The 27,200-nt window shown below is 38.6% G+C and overlaps 2 protein-coding genes across 12 annotated transcripts in view; one reads left to right on the forward strand and one right to left on the reverse strand.

Moving 5' to 3' along the window:
- The window catches only part of CABYR (calcium binding tyrosine phosphorylation regulated), a 34,531-nt gene extending 28,511 nt beyond the window's left edge, over positions 1–6,020 (forward strand). For 3 of the 5 annotated variants that reach the window (XM_081263613.1, XM_081263614.1, XM_081263615.1), the window contains 2 exons: positions 1,424–1,759; positions 4,562–5,331. In XM_081263613.1, coding sequence (XP_081119739.1) covers positions 1,424–1,759; positions 4,562–5,169 — 944 coding nt within the window. In that variant the 3' untranslated portion in view covers positions 5,170–5,331. Of the gene's footprint in view, positions 1–1,423; positions 1,760–4,561; positions 5,332–5,932 lie in introns of those variants that run through there. The other 2 variants (XM_081263616.1, XM_081263617.1) reach the window with 2 other exon arrangements.
- Positions 6,021–6,815: 795 nt separating this feature from the next.
- OSBPL1A (oxysterol binding protein like 1A) overlaps positions 6,816–27,200 on the reverse strand; it is a 217,301-nt gene continuing 196,916 nt past the window's right edge. For all 7 annotated transcript variants that reach the window (XM_081263607.1, XM_081263606.1, XM_081263608.1 and 4 more), the window contains 10 exons: positions 26,440–26,574; positions 23,662–23,759; positions 22,639–22,821; positions 18,234–18,341; positions 17,225–17,314; positions 16,687–16,813; positions 13,532–13,648; positions 12,878–13,001; positions 11,566–11,656; positions 6,816–7,449 (listed from right to left, as the gene is read on the reverse strand). In XM_081263607.1, coding sequence (XP_081119733.1) covers positions 7,347–7,449; positions 11,566–11,656; positions 12,878–13,001; positions 13,532–13,648; positions 16,687–16,813; positions 17,225–17,314; positions 18,234–18,341; positions 22,639–22,821; positions 23,662–23,759; positions 26,440–26,574 — 1,176 coding nt within the window. In that variant the 3' untranslated portion in view covers positions 6,816–7,346. The remainder of the gene's footprint in view (positions 7,450–11,565; positions 11,657–12,877; positions 13,002–13,531; positions 13,649–16,686; positions 16,814–17,224; positions 17,315–18,233; positions 18,342–22,638; positions 22,822–23,661; positions 23,760–26,439; positions 26,575–27,200) is intronic.

A 27,200-nucleotide genomic window follows, 5' to 3' on the forward strand; every position in this document is an offset into this window, starting at 1 on the left:
ATGGTTAAGAAAAAAAGGTCACTGTTCTAAGCAGAGGTAGGTTAAGAGTAGACATGGCTTTTTTTGTTTTGTTTTGAAACTTTTCTTTGGCATGTGACCATTTTATGTGGTGTCCATGTCCAGAATTAGACACCTTGATTGAATATACAAGAAAGCAGTAGCAATATGAAGGGAGACACTGCAGGGCACTATACTTTGGGAAGCAGCTGAACCTATGAAAACATCTCTACAAAGAGTTTCAACTTGAACCAAACATAATCTTGTGAAGCAAATTATACTTTTTCTGTACATTTCATTATATTAGAGAAATACTTCTCCAAGAGAAAATCCTCATCAAGCAGATGTGGAAACTTTCAGTAACAAACAACTGAGGTGCTTAAACAGATGGGTGGGTGATAAACATAATCTTAAAGCAATTTTTTCACCTCCAGTCTAGGACTTCCTGTGTCATCAGTTATCCTGTCTTTTCCATAGGCCTGACAGTTCATTGAGTTCTGAGAACCGGAGGGTTCTTATTTCCTTTTGTCTGGATCAGTATGGTTTTAGCTGCATGAGATCATCTCTCATCAGCAAGTACTACCATTTTTAGGTAGAATATATGCCATTTCCTTATGTAAAAAATCCTCCAGTCCCCAGTTCACTAATTCATCAATAATCCATTAAGGTCCCAGGTTTTCAATTCTGTGAATATTTCAATGAAATTGACTCAGGTGCATTAATAGGATGAAAAATCATAACTAAGAGCCTTTTTTGTATATCCTTTGTATATTTCACGTGTATGAAATATTTTCTAATGTTCTAATCATTTGCCTATTTTCTCAAACCAATAAAACTCTAAAAACATTTCAAAGTAATCATAAGTGGTATACTTGTTGCTTAATTTAAGTTTTCCATAGGTGTTCCACATGGGGGATGATGGAACAAAAAGGGTCAGGTTAAATTTTGAATCTTAATAATCTTACATTCAGGAATGCCTCTATTCATATGATAGCATCTGTGTCATTACTAAGTTATGACAACTGGACAATTTATTTCCGAAACTGGTCTTTTGCTTTTTCCTTTCCCCAGCTTTGTGTGCAACTTTGGCTCAGGAGTTTCTTCCATGGAGATTTTTTTCAGCATCCTTATTTCTAGGAAAGAATTATAATTTTTTCCCCAAGAATGCTGACCAGCTTATAGTGGTATGATTACAGTTTCACCACTGTGCTATTTAGGGTCACTTATTTCTAAGGATATGATGATCGAAAGGTCTCAAGGGGATAAGGACAGGAAAATTTCATCCCTCCACATTAAATCACAGATGTTAGAAAACAAAGCATAAATCTTATGTATAAACATTTGAATACTCAACCTATCATTGCTTTCTTTATAATACTTCCTTTGGAATATATGCTGATTAACCCATCTGACTGTTATTATTTAGTAGAGAAGTGGTCAGAAGGAGTGACACAGGAGAAGAAATCAGAACCAGAACGAACACCTGTAGTTTCCCAAGAACCTACACGGATGGAAAAATCCACGGACACAGAGGAGGATAATATATCTGCACCACAGTTTAGCAACAAGACCACCCAGTTTCCATCAATTAATACTGAGTGCCCACAGACTGAGGGGACAAGCGAAGCAGTTCGTGGTCCTTCTTCCAAACCAGTCACCCCCAAGACTACCACTCCACCCTCATCACCATCTCCAGCAGCTGTCTCAGCAGAGTTTGCCTATGTCCCAGCTGACCCAGCTCAGTTTGCCACTCAGATGTTAGGTAATGTTTCATCTATTCATTCTGATCAATCTGACATTTTAATGGTGGACGTGGCAACAAGTATGCCTGTTCTTAACAAGGTACTCAAGTCAGAGATTGCTGAAGAAGTCGTGGGGACTGCTCCTCCGGAGTGTTCTGGAGAGCCAGTACAGGTAGATGAGGACTATGAGGCTGAACTACCAACGGCTTTCTCAATCCCCTTGCAGGCTGAACAACATCCTCCTGCTTATGATCAAGCTCCTAAGGTCCCTTTGCAGGCTGATGATCGGGTTACAACAGCCCTTCGTATATCATCTATATATAACAATCAGCCTGTCGCTGAAGGAATTATCTATGTTGAGCAAATACCAGAACATATAGTTATCCCTTTTACTGATCAAGTTGCTTGTCTGAAAGGAAATGGGCAATTACCATCAGTTAGTCCCAAACCTGTGCAGTTGAAGGAGGATGAAAATTTTGACTCCTCAATAAATATGGAGGCAGAAGCTACCTTTCTGCTCTCCGACAGCTATTTGGAAGGTTACCCTAAGGGACCTGCAGAATCCCTGGATGCAGAGGGCTTTATCAAAATAGGCACTGAACAATCTCTGCATGTTGAAGTGGAGATCACTTCCAGAGACTTTGGGCAGCAGACGTCACTGGAGAACTTGCCCTCGGGGTACACTGCAGAAGTGTAAGGAATCTAGTGGCCCCTTCCCTCATATTCCAGAAGGTCTTACTCAGCCAGAAACCGAACTCGAGGGGGAAGCAGTACCTGGACAGGTTTGATGAGGCCAGGTAAGAAAATCAGATGCTTACATATTTACACATTGCGTTTCAGGTGACATCTGTATCACAAGAAACCATCTAGGTAGGCTCCCTGCAGATTGGTCACAGGCTTTATTTTCGGTAGGGTTTTAAATGCCAAACCTACCTAAAGGCTTTGCTGTGTTTGAGATTTTACTTTTATGAGATGAGTGATTTTTAATGCAACATCCTTAAAGTTTGGTCATCCAGTAATTTTGTGTCCTTTTGGAAACATGTTGTGAACATCAGAACCTGTTAGATACAAAAATATATTTACGCCACCTGAATAATATTATTGCAAAACTGCAATTTGGGGTGTTGGTTTAAAATTTCTCACTTGTGAATGTAAAATCAAACTGCAGCATTGCATTTACATGGGTTTTGGCATTTAAAACATGCAAGAAATGGTGGTGTGTTTGATTCTGCTTTCGCACCGAGAGCTCTGCAACAGGTCTGGGTGCTGGGTCTGGAGCTTCCTGCAGCTGAGGGAGCAGCTTCATAGCTGGATGGGGAGAGGAAAGGTTAGGTTGAACTTCTGTCACACATGAGAGCAGGAAGGTAGCAACAGCGGGAAGGATGGCCAGGCACTGCAGCAATAGTAGACTCAGTTCCCGTGATTGGTTTCCTTCAACCAGTTCACCCAGACCAGTGCCAAATTGAAGCTTTCATAGCTCCTGAACTGCCACCTATGTTTTCTTGTGACAGACGTGATATGACCTCCATCTCAATAATGGCATTTATTCTGCCACCTTTCTGCCCCATCTGGAAACTTTTAGAGGCTCTTCTCTCTGGAGCAATGGAAGGATGCACATGAGCCAGTCTCCCCATCCCTTTTGCAGAAACTCTCAGCTCTTGACTGACTTGAGTCAGAATAATAAGGGTTACCAAAGCAGGTGTTTAGCAAAGGTCAATTCTGTCTGGCTGTGTGACAGGGATTCAGAACAGCTGAAAAGGCAGAGGGCAAGACTGGAAGTGTAGCCTGTGGTGCTGGCATTATTCTTGTGACTTAAGCACAGCTTCAAACCTAGTCACTGTTTTCTAAAGTAAAACAGTTGTCCTGAGCGCTAAAAAAACATAGATTGAGTTCTCCAATTCTCTCCCACTTAAAAAAACTGAAAACTTGGCTTGTTACATTTTAATAAGCTTGAAGATCAGTTTAAAGTATCTGATGCTGTCAAAAACCATCAGCTTAATCATGTGCATTGTGGTCTTTTCTGGGGCAAGTAAAGAAGGCTGCACCAGGAACAGATGGCCCAGAGTTCAAAAGGTAAACTTGGCACATCTGGAAAAGTGAAACTCTCCTCTACAAGGAACTTGTTTCCCCAAGGTCCCATCTTCTGGGATTCAGCTTTCCAAAACAGCACTGTCGTCTTCATTAGGCAAGTCACACTCGGCATTACAGATTGTTACGAGTCAATAAATGGCATTCCTAGACCTGTTCTTAAAGAACCCCTGTTGGACCAACCAGTCCTTCATTGCCACCTAGGGTCTCTGGTACAGCCTTGCCTAAAAAAGAGCTCTCTGAGGTTCTGAGTCCTAGATTATATGATGATTTATGTGTGGCAGGAGATAATGGATTAACTGATCAAAATGAAATATTGTGACTTATTCAGGAAAGAAAAAAAAATCACTATGCAGATGCATTAACACTCTTCCCCACCCAAAGGCTGTTCAGTCAGTTTTACTGACTCTTTACTCTGAGGACTCAATAAAAGCTATGTCTATAGTTTCAGAATCTGGAAACAGCAACTTAGAATGAAACTGCTGCTTTAGCCACAACTCTAGTGTCCCTGCCACTTGGTATCACAACACTGTCGTCCTTCTTTTCCAACTGTACTGAAAGGCTCTTTTCTTTCACATTACCAGACACTATAGCCCTCTCTATAGCACGCTTTATGGCACATATTAATTAGCTATTTGTTTATATTTTTAAAAAAGATTTATAAAGACATTACTGTGCATAGCGCCTGATACAGAGACCAAAAGTTTAATGCCTGCAAATTTTTTTTTTTATAGCACTAGCAACAAGCGAAGCAGGACAACCACCACCATATTCTAACATGTGGACCCTTTACTGTCTAACTGATATGAATCAACAAAGTCGCCCATCACCGCCACCAGCACCTGGGCCTTTCCCCCAAGCAACCCTCTATTTATCTAATCCTAAGGATCCACAGTTTCTGCAGAATCCACCGCAAGTTACTTCTCCAACTTATGTGATGATGGAGGACACCAAGAAGACCAGTGCCCCACCTTTTATTTTAGTAGGCTCAAATGTTCAGGAAGCACAGGATTGGAAACCTCTTCCTGGACATGCTGTTGTCTCACAGTCAGATGGCATGAAGAGATATGCTGCAGTACAAGTACCCATTGCTATTCCTGCAGATCAGAAATTCCAGAAACATACCCTAAATTCCCCAAATGCTAGTCCTCCTTCAAGTGGAAAAGATGTCCCCAGACCACAAAGCCCAGTTTTTCTTTCTGTTGCTTTCCCAGTAGAAGATGTAGCTAAAAAAGGTACAGGATCTGGTGACAAACGTTCTCCCTTTGGAAGTTATGGTATTGCTGGAGAGATTACTGTGACTACTGCCCATGTTCGCAGAGCAGAAACTAAAAACTGGTAGGTAAATTTCCCTACCATAATATGTGGGCCTTAACACTAGAGTTTCCAGCATTCTGTTGACCTAGAGATTGAGATTCTTAAACTGAATTGATATATGAGTTGGGCTGGGCATGGTGGTCCAGACCTTGTAATCTTGATTACTCAGGAAACTGAGGTAGGAGGATCACAAAAAAATGGTGTACCACCATGTGGTTGTCTCCAGCTGCCTCAACCACTGCTTATTAGTAAATGCCCAACACATGAACCATTGGGTTGGAATTTTTTTTCAAAGGACAAGATAAACCTAGTTGGTATGTTTTAGAGACAAGATGAGTTGAGAGAAGTGCTGATCAGTACCCCCCGTAAGAGAGAGAGAGACTGGAGACACTGAACAGCTAAGAGACAACAAGACAGGTCTTCACATTAAGCTCAGGTTAAATGAAAAATTGATTTGTAAAAACACTGTCTTGTTCTTTTCATTTAACCTGAACTTAATGTGAAGACCTATGTAACCCCTCCTCCCTGATGTGTGAGCAAAACCTAGAACCTACACCTTAAGGAGACAGAAATGTTAAGTATTGAAATAAAGGACTGATACAGGTTTGCCTTTTGTAGTTATGATTAGGCAGGGTGTTCAGGCTTGGTTGGGTCCCCTATGTCAGTGTGACTGTTTTTTACCATGAAATGCTAAGAGATGGAAAAGCACAGGTATTGATTAGTTAAGAGCTTAGTAACACAGCAGGAGAGCAGACCTTACAATTAAATGTTTACGTTATCCCTGACAGATGCCGAAAATGACGCTGTTTTGAGTCAACGTTCAATGTGGAGTCTGCCACCAAGCGTTATATCAATAAACTTCCTGCAAGCATTAAACCTTGTATTCTCATTTTATAACTTAGGAGGATCACATTTTTTACTCTTTTGCAACTCTTACAGGTCCAACAGGCATTCCATATTCACAAAAACAACAGCACCTCTTTATAATAGAGTGCCAGCTGCCCCCATACCACTGTGCATGCTAGGTGGTGGGTTAACTGTTTGGCCTTGGTGAAAGGATACCATTAAGGGGCAGCATTAGTATATTTGTTTTAAAAGGAATCACACTTTTGGAACATTCTAAAGTCTTTTATTAGCATCAGATTATTTCATTATAACACTTGTTAACTTTTAAGATGCAGTTAAAATAATTTACTGGCAGCTACCTAAGGCCCCTTGGATCAGTATCTCAGTCTGGGGTTTGGATAAATACTATAAGATTAATGTACCCCAATTAAAGGGGCAAAACTACTGTACAGTAGGTCTCCATACATATTTTAAGTACACAGGTACCTTGCAAATTTGAAATGCACAAGACCTCCTTTTATATAGTTTGTTACTTATAATACATGAGTGCAGCTTAAATTCTCTGGTGGCACTGGCCACTGGAAGTTGCACTTAAAAAGGGTTTGTCATTATGTAATGGTGATTAAAATCTATGTCTAGGGATTTTTGTGACTTGCTAGATTTTTATTTTATACATATTTTCAGTTCAAACATACAATTTAAACATTTTTATCTCTAATGACAATGATTATAGAAAAAAAATCAGAGCACTAAAATAAGTAAATGAAGTACCTTTTCCAGTTTAGAATTTTCAAATCAGGAATACCTATCCCGAATATTCAGGCATTGTTTTTTTTTTCTTTTTGGAGATGGGAAGGGATAAAGTTGAAAGGATTAATATGAATAAAAGCCATCTTATCAATTTTTATAAAATGACAACCTCTACATTTGAGCACATAAACGTTGTATAGGAGAATTCTAAACATTTCAGTTATGTCTAAAACATTCAAGCATGACAGCATAAAAATATTCAAAATAACTTGATTTGGGATTATGATATATTCCATAAAGCTAAAGTTATATTTACATATAAACCTTCAGTAAATATGGCAATAGCAACCAGAAAAAGCATCTTCTCCAGCAGTTTCTCTTACCTCTTTATAAAATAGTATTCCAAATAAGTATGTTTGGATAGCAAAATTACTATGTATTTTTCCTAAGACTCACCACCATTATCACTGTATGCCCTATTTTTCTTGGGTAAAATACAAGTTATGAGTTTTTTTTTAAGATGAGTAGAAACCAAGGGAAAAAATTTAAAAACATAGGTTTAAGACTTATTTATAGATTAGCCAAACACCCTGACTTGTCTACATTTTAATAAATGTCAGGCAAATTGAAGTAGTTTCTGTCCCAGTAGCTGCCAGAGTAAATCCAATCCTGTGCTCCATTGTAGGGATTAGGACCTTGATGGAACCACCTGTTTAAAGAGAAAGGACAAAATTTATAGGGGAAATAGTCTGACATCGCAGGGTATCTGTGGCTTCATTAGCTTGCAGTACTATTTCCCTATTGTAGAATTTCTTGCACTGTGAGAGGGCTTTACACAGAGATGGCTGAAGATGTGATGCTATTTTGCTCCTAGGGGAACACATGCAGAATATTTCAAAAGAGGTAATGAGATCTTGCAAAAGAGTTACAATCCACAACAATCAGTAATGCAGTTCTACTACACTGAAGTAGGATCTAATAGGGTTGTTAGAAAGTGTTTTGGGGTTTTTTTGTATTGAGGAATTGAACCTAGGAGAGCTTCACTGAGCTACACCCATGATCCTTTTTAGTTTTTCTTTTGAGACGGGGTCTTGCTAAAATGCAAAACTGGCCTCCAACTTGTATCATACTGCCTCACCCTCCTAAGCAGCTAGTATTACAGGCCCAGCTAGAAAGTGTTTTTGTCTTACTGGTTCATCCTCTGGTCCTGCTCCTTCCATTCGAAGGCATTCTTATATAAGCAATCGCCAGTAAGGAATTGGGATAAGGAAGTAAACTTTTCTAACACACCTAAGGCAATGTTGTGAGATGCCTGGTTCAGAGTCCAAATGCAAAGCTTCACTTTATTTTTTAGTTGTAGTTGGACACAATACCTTTATTTTGTTTATTGTTTTATGTGGTGCTGAGGATGGAATCCAGGGCCTCACATACACTAGGTGAACGCTCTACCGCCGAGCCACAACCCTGGTCCCACCCCCTCAAAGCTTCACTTTAAATTGAATGTCAGAGCAGTTATAAAAATGCTAGCTGCCCAAGCTAGTAACTGGTAGCAGACCTAGGTTTGATTTTAAAGACCATGATTTCCCTAGTATACTATGCTAAACACAATCCACTGAAGTTAGTCTAAATCTTCCTGGGCAAATTGCCTCAATGCAAATACATATTCTTAGGATACATTTAGCTTTTAACATTTTAACCAGACCTGATTCTAGAAAGAACTGTCCTAATCATGTTCTTGCCCTTTTTTTTCTTACCCATTTTACACACTACCAGCTTTCTATAAGATATGGAAATGTAAAACTACTTGCTCAAAAGATTCACAGTTTGTATAATATTTTATAAATACAATTTAGTTTCCAGCATGGCATTTATGAAAACTGTTTCCTACATGTTTGCCAGTCTTTGCAAAAAAAAAAAAAAAACAAACAAAAAAAAACTGCTTCGACAAATATTTAAACAAGGGTGAAGTCAGACTTGTTTGGTGACTCTGGTATTACTATTATCATTATATTAACAATAAAAACCCTAAAAGAAAAAAATGCTTTATATTAGGCTAATTCCTTTAAAGGATCCTACAGTAAATGTCCATGACACCAAATTTTTTAAATATTTACATATATTATTTAACCTTGGGGACTTGTTTTTCTAATGAGAAGAATATTTTAAGTGATTAAAATATGGGTCATTCAGACTTTAGATATACTAAAAAATCTCAGGATACGTTATTTATTATTATCCCCATTTTTTTTTATCTAATATAAAATACAAAGTTTATATTCCCTTGGGTTTCAAAAGTCCAAGCAGTAATATTGCTTTGGTAGTCAGGCTTAGAAAAGCCCAAGCACATCAGTAGGCAAATCCAAATCAGGGTAAACCAAAGTACTTTAAAAAGTTAATCAAGCTCCAGCCTCATGCCATTAGAGTACTTTCATACTTTAAAAAGGGGAAGTTGTCAAAGTTGTAACAAGACTTTTCACAGGATGGTATATTAATAGCAAAGGATGGTCACGTTCACAAACTTCTAGGAAAAGTTCTCCAAAGACTATGTTTCAATCCTACCTTTAGGGTTTTCCTGTTGTTGGGAACAGTTTAGCCAGAACCCTGCGCTAAAGATGTGTCCCTCCAGAGTAATAGCCTGATGTTGGGGTCAGGGGGTCTTTCAACCTCCAGTTCTAATTCTGAGCACTTGTGTCTAGAAGGCCTTCTTCTGCTACAACACCCCTTCTCTCGCCTTCCCACAGAAAATTCTAAATCTTATACTTCAGAACTAAGTGTGGGCAAGAGGAAAGAGGAGGGAAAGATGCCATGTAGTCCACAGTGCCCAGGGGTCTATATCAGTAAAAGAACATTTATAAAAAATATTTTTTATAAATACTCATACTCATACTATGGAAAGACTACCACCAATTTGGTTGTATCACCCTGCCCCTCTGCCATTCCTGTCTCTCTTACCAGTTCCTTGACCTCTTCCCTGGGGGCTCCTCTAAGGAAATAAGCCAGGACCACAAGCAGCCACCCTCCTCAGCAGGACTCACATACATACAGCCTGAAAAACTGCAGCGTGAACTCTCTTCAAGTGAGCAAAAGGAACATTAGCAGGGATTCCAGATTTTAGTAAGGATAAATGTGGGTCACATTAAAGTGAGTTTTTGGGTTCATTTCAAGAAGAGAAGAAAATGCTCTTTGACAAAACTGTTCTACCTACATTCAAACTGAGCCAAAGTGTTTTAAAACACGTGGTCAGTCCTGAAAACAGTAAGTGTAAAATCTCATCACCACCACTGGAAAGGAGCTCAAAGCATGGAATCTTGACAAAGCATAGGCAGGATTATTTCAAAGACCAATATGTTCATATAAAAACAGTGAGGCTGAGAGCCCCGTGGAAGCAACCAAGTGCAAGCCTCAAAATGACAGCTCTCCCACACAGCTCTAGTTTTTATTTTCAAGCTTCTAATGAATTTTCTACAGATATTTGCTTTTGGAATGTTAAAGACTTTCATCTGATAGTAAAAATTCTTGGTGGATTTTTGCTTACATGATATAACTGAAAATGGGATCAGAAAAGGCGTTCTAGAAAAAAATATGTGATAAAGTGTATCACATATTTTCAAAAGGGATCATAGCAAAGGGGCTTCATCTAAAGGACTAATGAAGGTGAAGGCTCTGACCTTGGATCTGCTGCTTACCAGCTGTGTACCTTTGAACATGGCTCCTAAATGAAATGAAATATACCATTCTTTGCTTTCCTCCAATACAAAGAAGGGAATTCTAGATAAGCAGTTTTTACACTGTATTCCAGAGTTCTAGGGTCCTGGGGTATGTGCAGAGAGGAGAAAGTGAAGAGTCGCCCAGGTCCTACCCACACAGCACCTTGGTTTGCATGTGTTCCTATCTGTAGAGTGAGTTTTCATTTGCAAAGAAGAGTCTCATGTTAACAAAAAAGAACAAAACCTACTGGATTAGACACCCAAGATCATTTCTAAAACTAAAATCTTTCTGTACCATGTAAAAAGATGACCAAATAATATCTTTTGGGATGCTTGAAAAATTATGCCCATATTAAATCTTAACATTTACTTAGTAATGCTGAATTATGTAGAAAATGTTTTTATGATATTCCTATTTATAAGTGATTTTACTACTCAACCCAAGTGACTAAATAACTCCTGATTTTAAAAAATCTTTCTACTCCTAAATGGAATACAAGATGCTACTTTAAACCAATCCTACTACCTTTATGTGTCAAATCCCTTGTGTTTGAAAAGTAAAGGTACTGTCTAAATATCAATGATACATGATATACATATAAGCAAATGATCCTATAATTTCCTTGCATATATGAGCAAATAGCTGTTATTTTCATGCCAAAATATAATTCTGTATTTTACTTTCCCTTTATAATAAGGGACAGGGTTTGCTGGATAAGGAAGAAAATTAAGTTTAATGGGCCTTATCTATGATAATTGTATGGGAATATTTTAAATTTAATTTCCCAGTAGTCATTTTTCTTTGTCACATAAGCAATTCTTTTGGCTTTACTACTTAAATTCAAATGACTGTGAATAATATTTTGATAATAATTTGAACAATAATTAGTCTAACATTGGAATATTTTTCATAGTAATTATGTTAAAATGTCTCAATGAAAAATTAGGTGGGAAAAATGAATAAATGTGAAATTATTGAGACCTCACAGAGCTCTTTCAAGATTCCATCCTAAGGACAATGTAGCAGGGTCAGCAATTCACAGCTTCTAAAACCACTGCTTCTCGTACACACAGCAGCCTGCCAGAGGGCTCAGTCACATACTGAAGATGGTACACACCTCGTCTTCCAGTCTTCTTCTGACTTGGACCTGTTTTTACGGGCTGCTCTTTGTTTTTCCTCAAGCCGTTTTTTTTCTTCACTAGCTTGGTCTAAAACAAGAACATTAAAGAAAAACATTTATTCTCTACACTAAGAATGCCAGGCACACGGATAAGCATCATAACTTTATAGAGAACCACTCTCTGTGTGTATTAGTGTTCTTGCCACTAAAATACAGCCATGTCAAACATGAAGTTAAAATCTTACATACCCAGGCTAGGAAAGGTAGGGTTGACACTCAAAATGCCTTCATGTCTTTTGATTGATTATGCCCTTAATAACCTCTGCATTTACCAAAACCCCTTGCTTATTCATAAAGCCAAAAAATTATGTTAAAATGTTTCAATGAAAGATTGGATGGAAAAACTATTTTAAATTCTTAGGGAGACCTTACAGAACTCATTCAAATTCTGTTCATAAAAAATTAAAACAATTTTCCAGAATGCTGATGCTCTGTCTCACTGGAGACAATCAGACTAGTTAAGACAGGGTTTCTCCCCCTTGTTACTACTGCCACATTGGATCCGATGATTCTTTACTGTCAGCGGCTGTCCTGTGCACGACAGGATTTTTAGCACCAGCCCTGGCCTCTAGATGCTACTTTCCCCAGATGTGACAAAGTTTCCAGATACTGCCATATGTTTCCTGGGGGATGGGGATTTTTCCCTTTTGAAGAACCACCATGTTAAAAGCAACACTTTAAAAATTATTTAAATAATTACCCAAGGGAAGTAATGTTCCCCCCTGCTCCCCCATCCCATATCGGGAATTGAACCAAGGTGTACTCTACTTGTGAGCTATCTCCCCACCCCTTTTTATTTTGAGACAAGGTCTCACTAAGTTGCACAGGCTGGCCTGGCCCTTAAATCCTTCTGCCTTAGGTAGACACCAACCAAAAAAGAAACAAGTTGCTGGGACTACAGGCCCACACCACCCATGCCTGGCAGAAGCCATGCTCTGAGGCTTACAAAATGCTATGTGAATTATGAAATGTAATTAGAATACAACTCAAAGTTGACAAACATGCTAAATTTCTCTGAAATTTCAGACAATGCCTCTAGCCACGTGTAATATATTAAATGATTAGGGTGTGTGACTGAGTTTCAGTTAACAGAGTGTACTTCTAATTTTCAAATTTAAAAACAAGTTAAATTTAAATTTTAAATTTCCAAGAAAATGCCAATACCCCAATAATGCTAACAATCACCAGGAATTAAACAAATGACCAGCCCCAGTGAACTGTACCAGTTATAGCAGTAGACACTTCTTACCTATTTCTCCATTCTCCATGGCTCTGATGTCAGGCCGTAACCTGCAGTCAGTCTTAGGAATCACGCTCTCCATTTCCTTGTCAACTTCATTCAAAACCATTGCAAAGCTGGTAAAATTATACATCTGACAAGAAGCAAAATGATTAAATTAACATATACCAAGGCATGATGACACCAAACAGAAAGCCCTGAAAGAGGCTGATTTGAAAGTGACCCCTTACTCCTTTCTTAGATCATGCCTAACAGTTTTCATTGACTCTGCACCATCTGTGGGTACTGGTCTCAAAGCAGACCTCACAATAACCTCTATCAACTTTCAGAACTATGGGCAACATCAACAGTCATCTTCCTTCACTCCTGGCTGGGTCTGGAAGGTTTACACTGACAGGCTTCATCGGCTTATATCTGACAGAGGCCAGCCTTATGCCTAAGTAACATAAAGAAGACCCACTGAGGTCCCACCCTACATGTCTTCCAGCCAGCACCAGAGAGGGTGGATGATGACATGAGTGTGCTGGGCCTCTGGGTAAGGAGGAAAAGCAGCACACAGGGGCCAGCAGGGAACAACGGATCATGTCTCAGTGTTGCCTGGGAAAGGGCATCCCCAAAGCTGGCTATAAACAATGTGGCCACATCCAGCAAGGCTGGTCTCACCTGGGCGGAATTTGGAGGCCGTGGGGCTATTCGCCACAGGAGAACACTTCCAGGGATAACAAATACACTTTCAGAATCTGGCATTGGCATTTCATCAGACTCTTCAGAAGTGCTCATCTAGAAAACCAGCAATGAGCAGCATTTAAGTAAGAAGTTTTAAGATATGTACATACACTTATGAATAATGAAATAAACACCATTTACTGCATACCACTAGAAAGTACACTGCAGGAGGGCAGAGACACCATGACTTCTTTTCTTTTATTGCTGCAAAAAGTTTTATTTTCATTTGGTCTGAGGCTTGGGAGAGGGTGCCAGGGATGCAGAGCATGCTCACGGTGCTGGCAGACTGTGCTCCAGGGTGAGCCTTTGAAAGAGCTGCTCTCCCAGCTGGCCATGGGGGTAAAGACAGGTGGCCACCATCCTCCTCCAGAGCTCCACTGTCTCACCCAGGAAGTGGTTCTCCAGAAGTCAAAAAGATAGGGGGTCTGTATGGTCACAGCCCAGGGCATGAAGATACAAAGGAACCTGGTTTAGACCCTGGCACCAGAATTTTACTCATTCCTCTTGATAAGGCCTCTGCACATCCTCTCCCAGGAGATTCTCAGTATAGGAGACCTGCAGATGTAAACAGATCAGATGGCCGGCTGATGGGCCTCGACCTTGGTGGAATAATTCTGATGAATTTGGGAGGTCATGGTGGGTCAGCAATGAGGAACTAACCACAAAACACAGTGTTGGCTATTCTAGGAGAAGACGGGAGATTGGATGGTCCTGGAGGTTGTGACTGGAAAGAAGAATGCAAGGTGTTTGCAGGTTGGAAGAGAGGGAGTGCTCAGGGGCCATTATATCCAAACACTGTTGAAGCAAGAGACAGATCTGCAAGACTGCCAGGTATCTGCAACACAGACTTTCTAACCCATATAAATTCACCTTCTCACACCTGGGAAAGACCAAGCAAGTACTGTGTGTATGGAGCTGCGTGTGCTGCACGGTGTCATCCGCATCAAGGCACCATCAAGCAATCATCTGTACCACACCACATTATGTTTTTAAAACTTCTGATTTTTTTAAAGACAAAATAACTCATTTGATAATTACCGTGAACCTTCTAAATGCTCAGTACTGGGATGCAGAACTACAAGAAATGCCTGACTTTTGAGGAACTTAATACACTGGAGACACAGCCAACATAGGCAACATTTTGAGAAAAATAAAACTTTACATCCTGGGGCACTTAACTAAACTCATTAATGACACAAACCCAGTAGGGATCCTGAATGCATCTGATAAAAAGAGAATTTAAAAAGATGTTAGGCTGAGAAGGAAACTAACATTTCCTTTGGCTACGCACCCTGTGGGCCAGAGCTAGGTGCTCTGCTTATTCAGTCTTTACGTAACCGGTAACCGGCCCAGGAGGAGCTGATATTACCATAGTGGTATTCATAAAGAACTCACGGCTTTGGAAGGTTAGTTTTATTCCCAACATCACAGTTAACAAATCTAAACCATGGATTGAGACACTTTCAGTGAAATCATGATTTTAAAAACAGACAAAATTGATGATAAAAGCTTCCCACAGCACATGTTCAGGAACCTCAGAAATCCATGGAAGGGAGATGGACAGGAAGGGGAGAGAGAGCAGATAAGAAAAGAAATGAAAGTATGAAGGAAAACCACTGGTCTACAAAGACTCACTAGGGATTCAGGGAACATAGGGACGTTTTCTGGAGTTTTGCAAATGTCCTATGCTGTCCAAGCTCTGTAAAAGAGGGCTGTGTGCCAGTGAGGCTGTCTTCACTATGCTGCCTTCTAACTGGCAGGAGCATAGATAAGGAGTCTGGGTCAAGGGTTCCAGGATGCTGGGACATTTTCTTCTCCAGCCCTTGGATTCCCTGACAGTTGCAGTGAACAATTAGGACACCTCACAGGATGAGGCAAGAACAGGCAGGAACATAGGCTGTGAGAGAAGAGTGGAACCATGCACACAGGCCTAAAGGGAAATACCAAAAAAGCCAAAGCCATAGGAAAGCAGCAGGCTCTGGCCATTTAACAAAACTCTTCATCTCAGAAAACAGCTCAATTTACAAAGAAAGTCACTAATAAATATAACTTCTGCTTTTGAGAATGTGAAGACTTTTTAAACTTTTGCATGCATAACAAACATGGGAAGAGTACCAGAGACAGTGATTTTGTAGGTCTAAGATGAGGCCCATGAGCCTGCATTTGTAACACACTCTCTCAGACAATATCAGTTCCAGGACGTACTTTCAGCAGAAAGAATTTCATCAATCTATTATGAGCAGGGACTGTTCTGAGTCTTTTATAACTGTTAACTCATCCAACTAGTAGGTGCTGTCCTGATCTGCGTTTCATAAATGAAGGTACTGAGGCAGAGAGATGTGAGCTTGCCATGCTCACAAATGATGGGAACTGGATTCCAACCCAGAGTCTGTGCCTAGACAATCAGGCTAGTTACCAGAAAGGAGTCAGTCCTCAAACAAGTATTTCGTGGTCAAACAGGTGCACTCTTTCTTTAGCTCTCAACTGTTCTGACTAGAGGGTTGAGACAGGAGCCTGCTGCACGCTGGAGCCTGCCTGGGCCAGGCAGCAAGAAGCTAAGTGTCTTTGCCCATGGGAGATTCTATCAGGACACCAACTGACCCACAAAGAGGCAAATTCAGAATGAAGAGCAGAGGAGTCCAATAATGGCACTGTTAGCCACCAAAGCCTTAACTTTAGTGACTGAAGATAAGGAAGAAACCAACAAGACAGATAAACATGAAAACGTAAGAGATCATTTTGGAGGAAATTTTACTTATTCAAATAATTTCAACATCTAACCCACATAAGAAAATTTGTCTAAGGTGAGCTCCAATTTTCAAAAACTTTGTGAATTAAACCAAAGCCCCACACAGAACTGCTACACAGTTGTAAAAGTGGTACACAGCCACATCTTATAGAAGATTATATTAAATATTTGCTACTAAGGCAGATATGTACTCATTTAAAAGAAGCAAGGAGAAGAATTACATGCATTAGCAACACCAAAAAAGAAACATCAAACTGTGATCCAATAACAGGCCACTTCCAAAAGGATTAGTACCAATGTAAGAGTCCAGTTACTCCTTGATACCACCTTACGGGATGTTCACCTGTTTACTGTTCTTCTTCTCTTCAGTGTTTTTCTTATCATTTTTTTTGTAAGCATCAAAAGTGGCAGGGTCAACACTGTACAGACACTCAGTCCACTTCCCATAGAGAGCACAGAGCTTCTTCTTACTGTGAAGAGAAATTGACGTTTAGCCAACAAGCCAATATTTAACCAAATATTAAAATAAAGCATGAATCATTCTTTTAAGAAACAGTTATCTCCTGTTTTCTATTTGTTAGAGTGTGAGCTTTTTAGATTGTGACAGATTTTTTTCTTTTGTGAGAGAGAGAGAGAGAGAGAGAGAGAGAGAGAGAGAGAGAGAGAGAGAATTTTTTAATATTTATTTTTCAGTTTTCAGCAGACACAACATCTTTATTTTATTTTTATGTGGTGCTGAGGATGGAAACCAGTGCCCCGTGCATGCCAGGCAATCGCGTTACCACTTGAGCCACATCCCCAGCCCCAGATTATGACAGATTTTAATACTGACTTCTAGTGAACAACATCTATGCTGCTCAACATTTAAAATGAAATCTTACCTTTTATCTTGAATGTAGCCTTCAACTTTGTGTAATTCCTTACCAAAAAGGCCACATGGCTTAAAATTCAACACACATTTGTCCCCAGTCCTAGGAAGGAAATATTAAGTTCAGATTACCATTTAACAGTAGAGAACAGTGATTCTGTAATCTTTCTGGCAGTTAATTGCTGCTTCCTGATTTTTTGTACAGGCCAGGCTCCATACAGATGCTGATTAATGCTCCATCAGTACTATACCCATAAAGGAAAGGGACGTGAGGTTCATCAAGAATAAGAAACCTGCCTAAATTCATCAGGTAGGACTTGAACTGTTAAAGTAATTCTTATGCTGTTCCCACCTCACTCTATGCTCCCCCATATAAAATAACACAAAATAAACAACATAAGAAAAATAAACAGATTGGAATTAAGATTTTCAGGGGTTAAGGAAGCTCAGAGTTTATCCAGCTTTCTTAATCAGAAACTTTTTTTTTTTTTTTTTTGGTACCAGCAAATGAACCCAGGGGTGCTTAATCACTGGGCTACATTTTCAGTGCTTTTTATTTTTTATTTTGAGACAGGGTCTTGCTGAGTTGCTTAGGGTCTCACTAAGTTGGTGAGGCTGGCTTTGAACTTGTGACCCTTCTGCGTTAGCCTCTTGAGCCTCTGGGATTATAGGCATTTGCCACTGCACCTGGCTCTTAATCAGAAACTTTAGTGAACACTATCATTAAATGGATTGGTTCTATGCCCTTAAGGGTTAGTTACACTGCCTGATTTTGTTTTTGTTTTGAGACAGGTTCTTACTATATTGTGTATGTTGCCCAGTCTGGTCTCGAACTCACGATTCTCTAGCCATAGCCTCCCAAGTAGCTGGAACTACTGACCAATATTGCTATCCTACTGCCTGATTCATACATTTTCATGAGCACTACTTAGCCTCCATCTACCCTCCTTTTTAAAAATGAAATCCACTGGAATGGTTTGGTAGAAGCTGATGACACAGGTGAGTACCCTGAAGAGCCTTACTTGTGGTTTGTGATTTCCACGTTGCCATACTGTTCGATCCAGAGTTTACCCACAATGATATTATGCACACAGCAGGTAGGATTTGTCCATGTATATGCTTCATTGTGCCTAAAAAACAAACCAAACCCACCGAAATAATGAGAAGTGTCATTTTGCTTAAAAGTATATTTGCTTCAAATTCTTTTACTCAGGATTACAAATTAGGCTTCTTAAAAGAACAAAGTTTTAAGACTTTAAAAATTATTAATGTAACTGTAACACAAGTATCAACTGTCTAGAATTCTTGTTTTAAAAGGAAACAAAGACATAAGAAAAACTTCCACCAAACTCTTAAGTATAAACTACATATGGGTTGAACATTCCTAGTCCAAAAATTGGAAATACAAAGTTGAGTGCCAACATAATGTTAAAAATGATTTAGATTTTGAAGCATTTCACATTTTGGACTTTCAATTAGGGATACTCATCTAATAAAATCTACAAACATTTTGAAATACAAAAGACTCCAAAATCCAAAACACTTTGGGTTTAAGCATTTCAGGTAAGGAATGCTCAACCTGTATATAATCACTTTATGCACTCAAAAAACTGGTGAAACATATTAAAAGTAAAATTAAATGGGAGGCAGAAAATAAACATGAGTCCAATTTGGCATATTCCACAAGAGTAGCTGCCAGCTCACCAAAAGAAAAACTCATTGAAGTGAATAGACTCCAATTTTACACATCCATTGCTTTTGAAAAAAACATCTTTGTACATGTACCCTTAGGTACTGTGTTTTTAAATTTTATTTTTAATTTATGTATGGAAAAATATTTTTTTGCATTTTTTTGCAAAACAATTTCTGTGTCCTGTTCTATGAGTTTAATACATACAGAGATCTATGTAATTATCACCAACACAATCAGAATATGGAGCAACTCCATCACCGTCCCAAAATTTGCTCATACTTCCCTTATGCAGTCAGACCTTCCTCTATTCCTAATCCTCAAATCCCTAATACCATCCTGAATCCCTAAACATCTTACCTGTTCTGTAAAAAAGTAGTTTTATCTTTTTCAGAATGTTCCATAAATAAAATGATATAGTACATAATCTTTTAAGTTTAGCTTCTTCAATTTGTAGAATGCATTGGAAATTCAGTTATGTTCTTCTATGTATCAATAATTCATTCTTTTCATTGCTGAGTAATATTCCATTGTATGAATATGCCATAGTTTAACCATACACCCAGTGAAGGGCATTTAAGTGGTAGTCGGATTTTGGTGATTATAAATAATGTTACTGTACAAGATTGTACAGAGGTTTTGGTATGTACATATTTTTTTCTTTTCTCTAAGATAGGAGTACTGAATCATGTGGTAACCATTTGGCTAACTTTATACAAAATCACCAAAGTGTTCTCCAGAGTGTCTCTACCATTTTACATTTCCCACCAACAATATATGAGATTTCTAGTTTGCCCTACATCCTTGTGAGCACTTTTTTTTTGTATAACTTTTATTTATTTTATTTTTATGTGGTGCTGAGGATGGAACTCAGGGCCTTGCATGTTCAAGGTGATCTTTCTACTGCTGAGCCACAACCCCAGCCCTTGTCAGCACTTTTTACTGTGAGTTTATTAAATTATTTTGTCTTTAGCCAGTCTGATAGCTGTGTCTTGGTATCTCATTGTGTCTTTAATTTGTATTTCTCTAATAATTAATGCTATTGAGCACCTTTTCACACGCTAATTTGGTATCCACATCTAATGGTAAAACATGTCTTCACATCTTTTGCCCAATCTCATTCTGTGTCATTTCTTGTTTAAATTTCTTAGTTGTAGATGGACACAATATTTATATTTTTATTTATTTTTATGTGGTGCTGAGGATTAAACCCAGTGCCTCAGGCTTGTGAGGTAAGCACTCTACCACTGAGCTACAACCCCAGCCCATCATTCTGTGTTATTTCTTATTATTGAGTTTTCAGTTCTTTATATATTCTGGATGTAAATCCTTTGTTTCATATATGATTTGTAAGTAATTGTGACTGGTCTATAATTTTTTTTAATAGTTGAATAGTTTTCTTTACAGAGCAAAAGTTTTTAATTTTGATAAAACATCAATTTTATGGATTGTGCTTTTGATACTGTATCTATATACGAGGTCTGCAAAATCCAAAGTCATAAGATTTTTTTTCTTCCCAAAGCATTTTATTTTATGTTTTATTTTAGAGTATGATCTACTTTGAATTTAAAGTGTGAAGGATAGCTGAGGTTCATTTTTTAACATAGAGATGAACACTGGTCCCCATACATTTTGTGGAAATGACCACCTTTCTTACTTGCATCGTGAAAAATCAACTGACCATATTTCTGTGAGGTCAATTTCTGGACTCTTCTCTGTTCCACTAATGTATGTGGTCAGCCCTTTTGCCAATACCACAAAGTCTGGGTTATGATAGTTTTAAAATCTTCAAATTGGGTACTGGGAGTCTATCAATCCTGTTTTTCCTTTTCAAAACTGTTTTGGCTGTGCTATTTTATTTGCCTTTCCATATAAAATTAGAATATATTTCTCTGTATCTATTAAAATCATCAAGAGATTTTGATTTGGTTGTGCTAATAAAGACTGCTTACAGACCAACCAGGGAGAACTGATACCTTAACTAGACTGAGGCTTCTGAATACAGTGAGATGCAATACCCCTCCCCATCACTCTGGTATCTTTTAATTACCTTCATCAGGATCTTGTAGTTTTCAGCATACTCAGTCTACATATTTCATTATTACCACTGTGCTACTGACTTTTCCTGGTTACTCTATTTCCAGTAATGTATTTTTCATTACTAAAATTTCCAGAAATACTTCTATTCTTTGCAGGCATCTTTCAATTTCTTCATCTGAGAATGTTCACCGTTACCTCAGGGAGCACACTTATAACAGCTGCTTTAAAGTTTCTGATGCAAATTTCATTATCTGGGTTGTTATGGGGTTAGTTAGGAGACTGTCTTTTTCACTGTGAGTTGTTAAGGTTTTTCTGTTTCTTGGTATGCCAATACTTTTGGACTGTATTCTGGACTCTTGAATTTTATGAGAATCAGTGTCCTCTTAACCTTTTCTGGAGAAGATTATTTTGATTTGTCTTAATAGGCAATTAACATAGTTTCACGCTACAAGTCCTGACCATTTTTCTGTAGTCTTTGATTGCAGTGTTAGTTTAATCTTCAAAGCCTTTTGGTGTTATTCAGATTCGTTCCTCAGTAGCCATCCAGGGCTTTGGGCCTGAGGCCACACCAGTGTTCAGAACTTGAGGCCATAAGTGAGCCGTTTGGGGTCATTTCAATGCATGAGTGTAAGGATGGGCTTAGAAATCCACCCACAGGCTTTCAAGATTTCTGTGTGAAGCTCCCTCCTCTCTGTGCTTTTAGCTCCACTCTTAGCTACCAGGGATCCTTTCCTCTGTCTGGCAAGCTGGGGTTGGAGCCTCTCTTCCCACAATGAGGCCTTCTTCTTGGGCAAAGAGGCAAGAGAAAAGAAGTAACAAGGATTCCCTTCACTCTTTGGACAGGCTCCCTTCATCCAGTTCCTGTGGCCAAGGAGAACTTCCGCTGAGTTTTCTGAACTGGTGTGGCTGATGCTGCCACTGCCACTGCAGGAAAGCAGATGTGTGCCCTACGGCTTGTTGTGGAACAACAGAATGTTCCTGTCTCTCTCTATCTGCAAGGGATCTTTCTAGGGCCTCTAATTAGAAAGAGAGAGTTTCTCTTGAAACTCTGTCTGCCTGCATTGTCCCATTTTGCGACTTGCTGCATTGACAGTAAGCCAAGAAAAATGGGAAGAATCTCACTGCCATGTTGGTCTTTGGGATTTGATTTCTTTTCTCCATTTGTTTATCTTTATTCACATTCAGAGTCCTTGATCATTGCTTTTTGCCTTCAGTCCAGGGTTTCCAGTGGTAATCAGGGAGAGGGCAGAGCTCACTTACTCTGCCTTTACTGAATATTTCTTCGAATTTAAAGCTAATCTTGCACAAGAATAGAACTCCTAACTTAACTAATAGGTAATAAGTGCCACACAATTGTATTTCATTATTTCTCAAAGTGAATTCATTTTGAAAGGTCTTTAAATAAAACATTGGCAGCATAATACGTAGACAGCTAGTTTCATAAGAACTGCCAAGGAATGATTAACCCCATCAGTCTTTATAAACGACCCAAACACCATTGTCGAACATTAAGTTAAACTTTTTAGATACACCCAGATTGACTAACAAATTCTTTTACATAGAGGCAGATAGTTTACAATGATAAATATTGTTACATTTTCTCCAGCTTTTGAACATTAAGGTGAGATCTGTGTACGTGTGTGTACGCTTACGAGTAGGTATGCATGAAATGAGTTGAATGTTTGATCAGAACTTACTCAAGGAGCTCCAAGGTGATGGTTCCTTTGGGCTCTGCTTCTACACTCTTCCCCCAGAACTTTAGTTTGGGATAGATTGAGCCATGAAAGATGAAATCGTTGTTTAACCCTTCTGCATGAAATGCACTGATTGGTGGGTGATGGCTGACCTGTTCAGAAATGAGTCTAAATCCAAGGTCATCTCTTTAAAAAAAAAAGAAAGGGCAACATTGTAATTATTCTATCATCTAATGTCTACATTACTGTCATTTCAGTCAAAAACAGCAATTAAAATATTGAAGAAACAGGCTTGACAAAGTATATAATTCTTTATCATCATCCTGATGAAAGAACAACTTAACATGAGGAATGGTACAACTGTACACATGCACAGAAACTACTAAAGTTGTTGCAAACGTAATGCTAGTTACTTGAAATAAAGGATACTCACACAAATTTGGGTGATTTATATGAAATGGAACTATTATGCATGTACACTTAAAATTTATCAATTCTTTCACCTTAATGTAGAGATATACAGTGTCTCTACTTTCCAACATCTAAGGAATAAATTTTAGGCAAAGAAAAGGAAGATGATACAAGAAAACCACATAAATTTCATGATTAAACAAGACCCAGGCGAGTGCAGGCAAACAGAACTGCACTTGAAGATACATTCCCTGCCTTTAAGGCAACAGTACTGCATGAAATCATGCTAATATATTTTATATGATTATATATTTTAAAAACATGATCATGCCTTATAACTACATTTTAAAAAGAGAGAACCACTAATCACATGTGATCAAGAACATAAAAATCCTCACAATTACTTTTTATGAATGTACATTTAATATCCATTTCAGTAATTTTTGAGATAGTAAAATAAGTTTCATAGAAACAAACATCAGAATTGTTAATTTGTCCCAGTCATACAGAATTATATACGGTAGTGCTCAAAATATTCATCTTTCTTCTTTATTGAAAAGCCACGGTAATCACGCAAATTCAACTATCGGTCCAGAATGGAATGGAAGACCTCACCGAACTAATTCATAGGTCTCTCCCAGAAGCGGGTTGAAGGGCTTTCCAGTGCGTTCCCACTGAGAAGCGACAGCAGACACGGCAAATGCAGCTACACACTGTGGGACAGAGCATCACACCAGTTAAAAATAGCCCAGCCTACTCTCATGCAGGAACTGAAATTGTGCTGAACACAGTAACTAACAAAATTATTTTGAGGAGTTTCATTATTCTGGGTTTTTAATAAGGCTCTAGAAATTTAATATGGAAACTTGGATATTCAGAATAAAAATTACCGAGTCTCTTCCTATAGTGTCATTCGCAAATGTGGCTTTATTAACACCCTAAGAGTGCTACAAATTCTCTCAAGGACTTTTTTACAATCTTTCAAACCCAGTTAATTTTAATACCGATACACATTTTTAAAAGTACACCTGTCCCTCAATATCTGAGGGGTACTGGTTCCAGGAACCTGCTTAGATACCAAAATGTGTAGATGCTTAAGTCTTTCATATAAAATGGCACAGTATTTACGTATCACTAACACCCCCAATCATCTCTAGATGATTATGACATCCCAAACAATGTAAATAGCTAATATACTACATTGTTTATGAAATAACAACAAAAAAGAGGCCTGTACATATTCAGATTTTTATCTTCAAATACTTTGGATCTGAGGTTGACTGAATCTGGGGATGCAGAACCCATGAATTTGGATGGGTGACCATATAACACTTTTAGAAATGAGGAAAGAGAGATGTAAAATAAACATTTAATTGGTGTCAAAGGTGATAAGGTTAGGAAATGTTGATTTATATAAAGGAAAGAACAGAAAGACTCAGTTCAGAATACTATGGCTTTGTTTGAAGGACAAGAAGGTGTCTACTGTATTCTCTGCCTGTATTTCTTTTTTTTCAATTAATTTTTTTGTTTATATGACAGCGGAATGCATTACAATTCTTATTACACATACAGAGCACAGTTTTTCATATCTATAGTTGTACCCAAAGTATATTCACACCAATTCATAAATGTCTTCATACATGTACTCTGGATAATGATGTCCATCACATTCCACCATCATTTCTAACCCCATGCCCCATCCCTTCCCCTCCCACCCCTCTGCCCTATCTAGAGCTCATCTATTCCTCCCTTGCTCCCCCTCCCTACCCAATTATGAATCAGCCTCCTTATATCAGAGAAAACATTCGGCATTTGGTTTTTTGAGATTGGCTAACTTCACTTAGCATTACTTTCTCTAACTCCATCCATTTACCTGCAAATGCCATGATTTTATTTTCTTTTATGCTGAGTAATATTCCATTGTGTATATATGCCACATTTTTTTTTTATCCATTCATCTACTGAAGGGCATCTAGGTTGGTTCCACAGTTTAGCTATTGTGAATTGTGCTGCTATAAACATTGATGTGGCTGTGTCCCTGTAGTATGCTGTTTTTAAGTCCTTTGGGTATAGACCAAGGAGAGGGAGAGCTGGGTCAAATGGTGGTTCCATTCCCAATTTTCCAAGATACAGCACTAATCTCTAGGGTTTATAAAGAACTCAAAAAGCTAAGCACCAAAAAAAACAAATACCCCAATCAATAAATGGGCCAAGGACCTGAACAGACACTTCTCAGAAGATGATATACAATCAATCAACAGATATATGAAAAAGTGTTCATCATCCATAGCAATTAGAAAAATGCAAATCAAAAATACTCTAAGACTTCATCTCACTCCAGTCAGAATGGCAGCTATAATGAAGACAAACAACAATAAGTGTTGGTGAGGGTATGGGGAAAAAGGCACACTTATACACTGCTGATGGGACTGCAAATTGGTACAGCCAATAGGGAAATATACAGAAATTTCTTGGAAAATTGGATATGGAACCACCATCTGCATATGTTTCTTAACCACCCATATGTATCACATAAACATCTTCTATTTAAAAGAAAACTTGAAAGTTCAGTTCCTGGGTTGGGAACATAGTTTAGTGGTGGAGCACTTGCCTAATATATAAGAGGCCTTGGATTCCATCCCCAGCACTGGGGTGGGGGGGTTTGGGGGAGGTGTTTCAATTCCTTGCCTTATTTTGTATATATACACATATGCATAAAATTATAAATATATGGCACGTTTGTGTATTCAGTCCCTCTTAGAAGCTCTTTAAAAAGGCATGAAAGAATAATGTTGGATTTTGTCATCCTAACAAAATGCTACTTTCTAACTGGGTTCAGTGGCAAATGCCTGTAATCGCAACAGCTCAGGAAGCTGAGGCAGGAGGATCACAAGTTCAAAGCCAGCCTCAGCAACTCAGCAAAGCCCAAGCAACTTAGTGAGATCCTGTCTATAAATATATATATATATATATATATATGTATGTATACACACACAGGGCTGAGGATGTGGCTCAGTGGTTAAGCACTCTTTGGTTCAAACCCCCCACAAAAAATAAAAACCATAAATAAATAAATAAATAAATAAAACCCCCCCCCCCCACACACACAAATGCTACTTTCTAAAATGAAGACCCAGAAACAGATTCCCAAACCAGATGTGGTTGTGACCACCTTTTCTGTTTCTCTTGAAATTCCTATTGGTCTTTCATTATTGTAGAACATACTAGAGGACAGGCAGTACGGAAGGGACACAGAGGACTCTTCAAATATGGTGGTTAAGATTTGAGAACATTTCCCAAGAGGGGAAATGTGTGTGTGTGGTGTAGGATTGAGGAAAGGAGGAGGGAGACAACTCTCTAAGATTTAAGCCTTTTCCAGTGCTTGACACATACCTGCATCCTTTCGACAGGATCAGAAAATGAACTGGCCTTGTGGATGAGGTAAGTATGCTCCATATACTCAGTTAGTCGTTGTAGGAAGCTCAAAGGCTCATTAAATATAACTGGCATCGTAATCTTGGATAGTTCCTGTTTAATGAGAAAAGTGAAACTGTTATGTACAATATGTACAGCAAACTTACCTGCTTAAGTGTTTATATAACACATTTCTGGAGAGGAACAGAAAGTCCAACACATGCAATTTAACCAATGACAGTTTAATTTCACAAATCTTTCCAGAGCACCTTATAACATGGAGAATACTGAACAGCTAATGGAAATACAAAGACTACCCAGACACTCTCCTTGGGCTGCAGTGTATGCAACTATGGTCCCAGGAATTTACATGACCAAGGCAGGAGGATTCAAGTTTGAGGCCAGCTCCAGCAACTTAGGGAGACCCTATCTCAAGATAAAAAGTACAAAGGGCTGGGGATACAATTCAGTGGTGGAGCAAGCCTGGGTTTAACCCCAAGTACAAATAAGCAAACATTCTCCTTGGTTCACGGAGCGCACTATCTAGTGATGAACATGAACTAATGACTAGTAAAAAGCCCGCCTTAGACCAGAACTGAGTGATGGTGATGGGGACACAAAAGGCAAAATTCTTCATATAGATAGTAATTAATAAGGGGGTCATGAAGCTGAGGTCACTCCAGTGCCTTGGGTTCCTACATAGGCAAACTGAAACCCAATTCAATATAAACTTAGGATTT

This window comes from Spermophilus citellus (genome assembly GCF_964194105.1).
Source record: "Spermophilus citellus genome assembly, chromosome: 12".
Taxonomy (NCBI): Eukaryota; Metazoa; Chordata; class Mammalia; order Rodentia; family Sciuridae; genus Spermophilus; species Spermophilus citellus.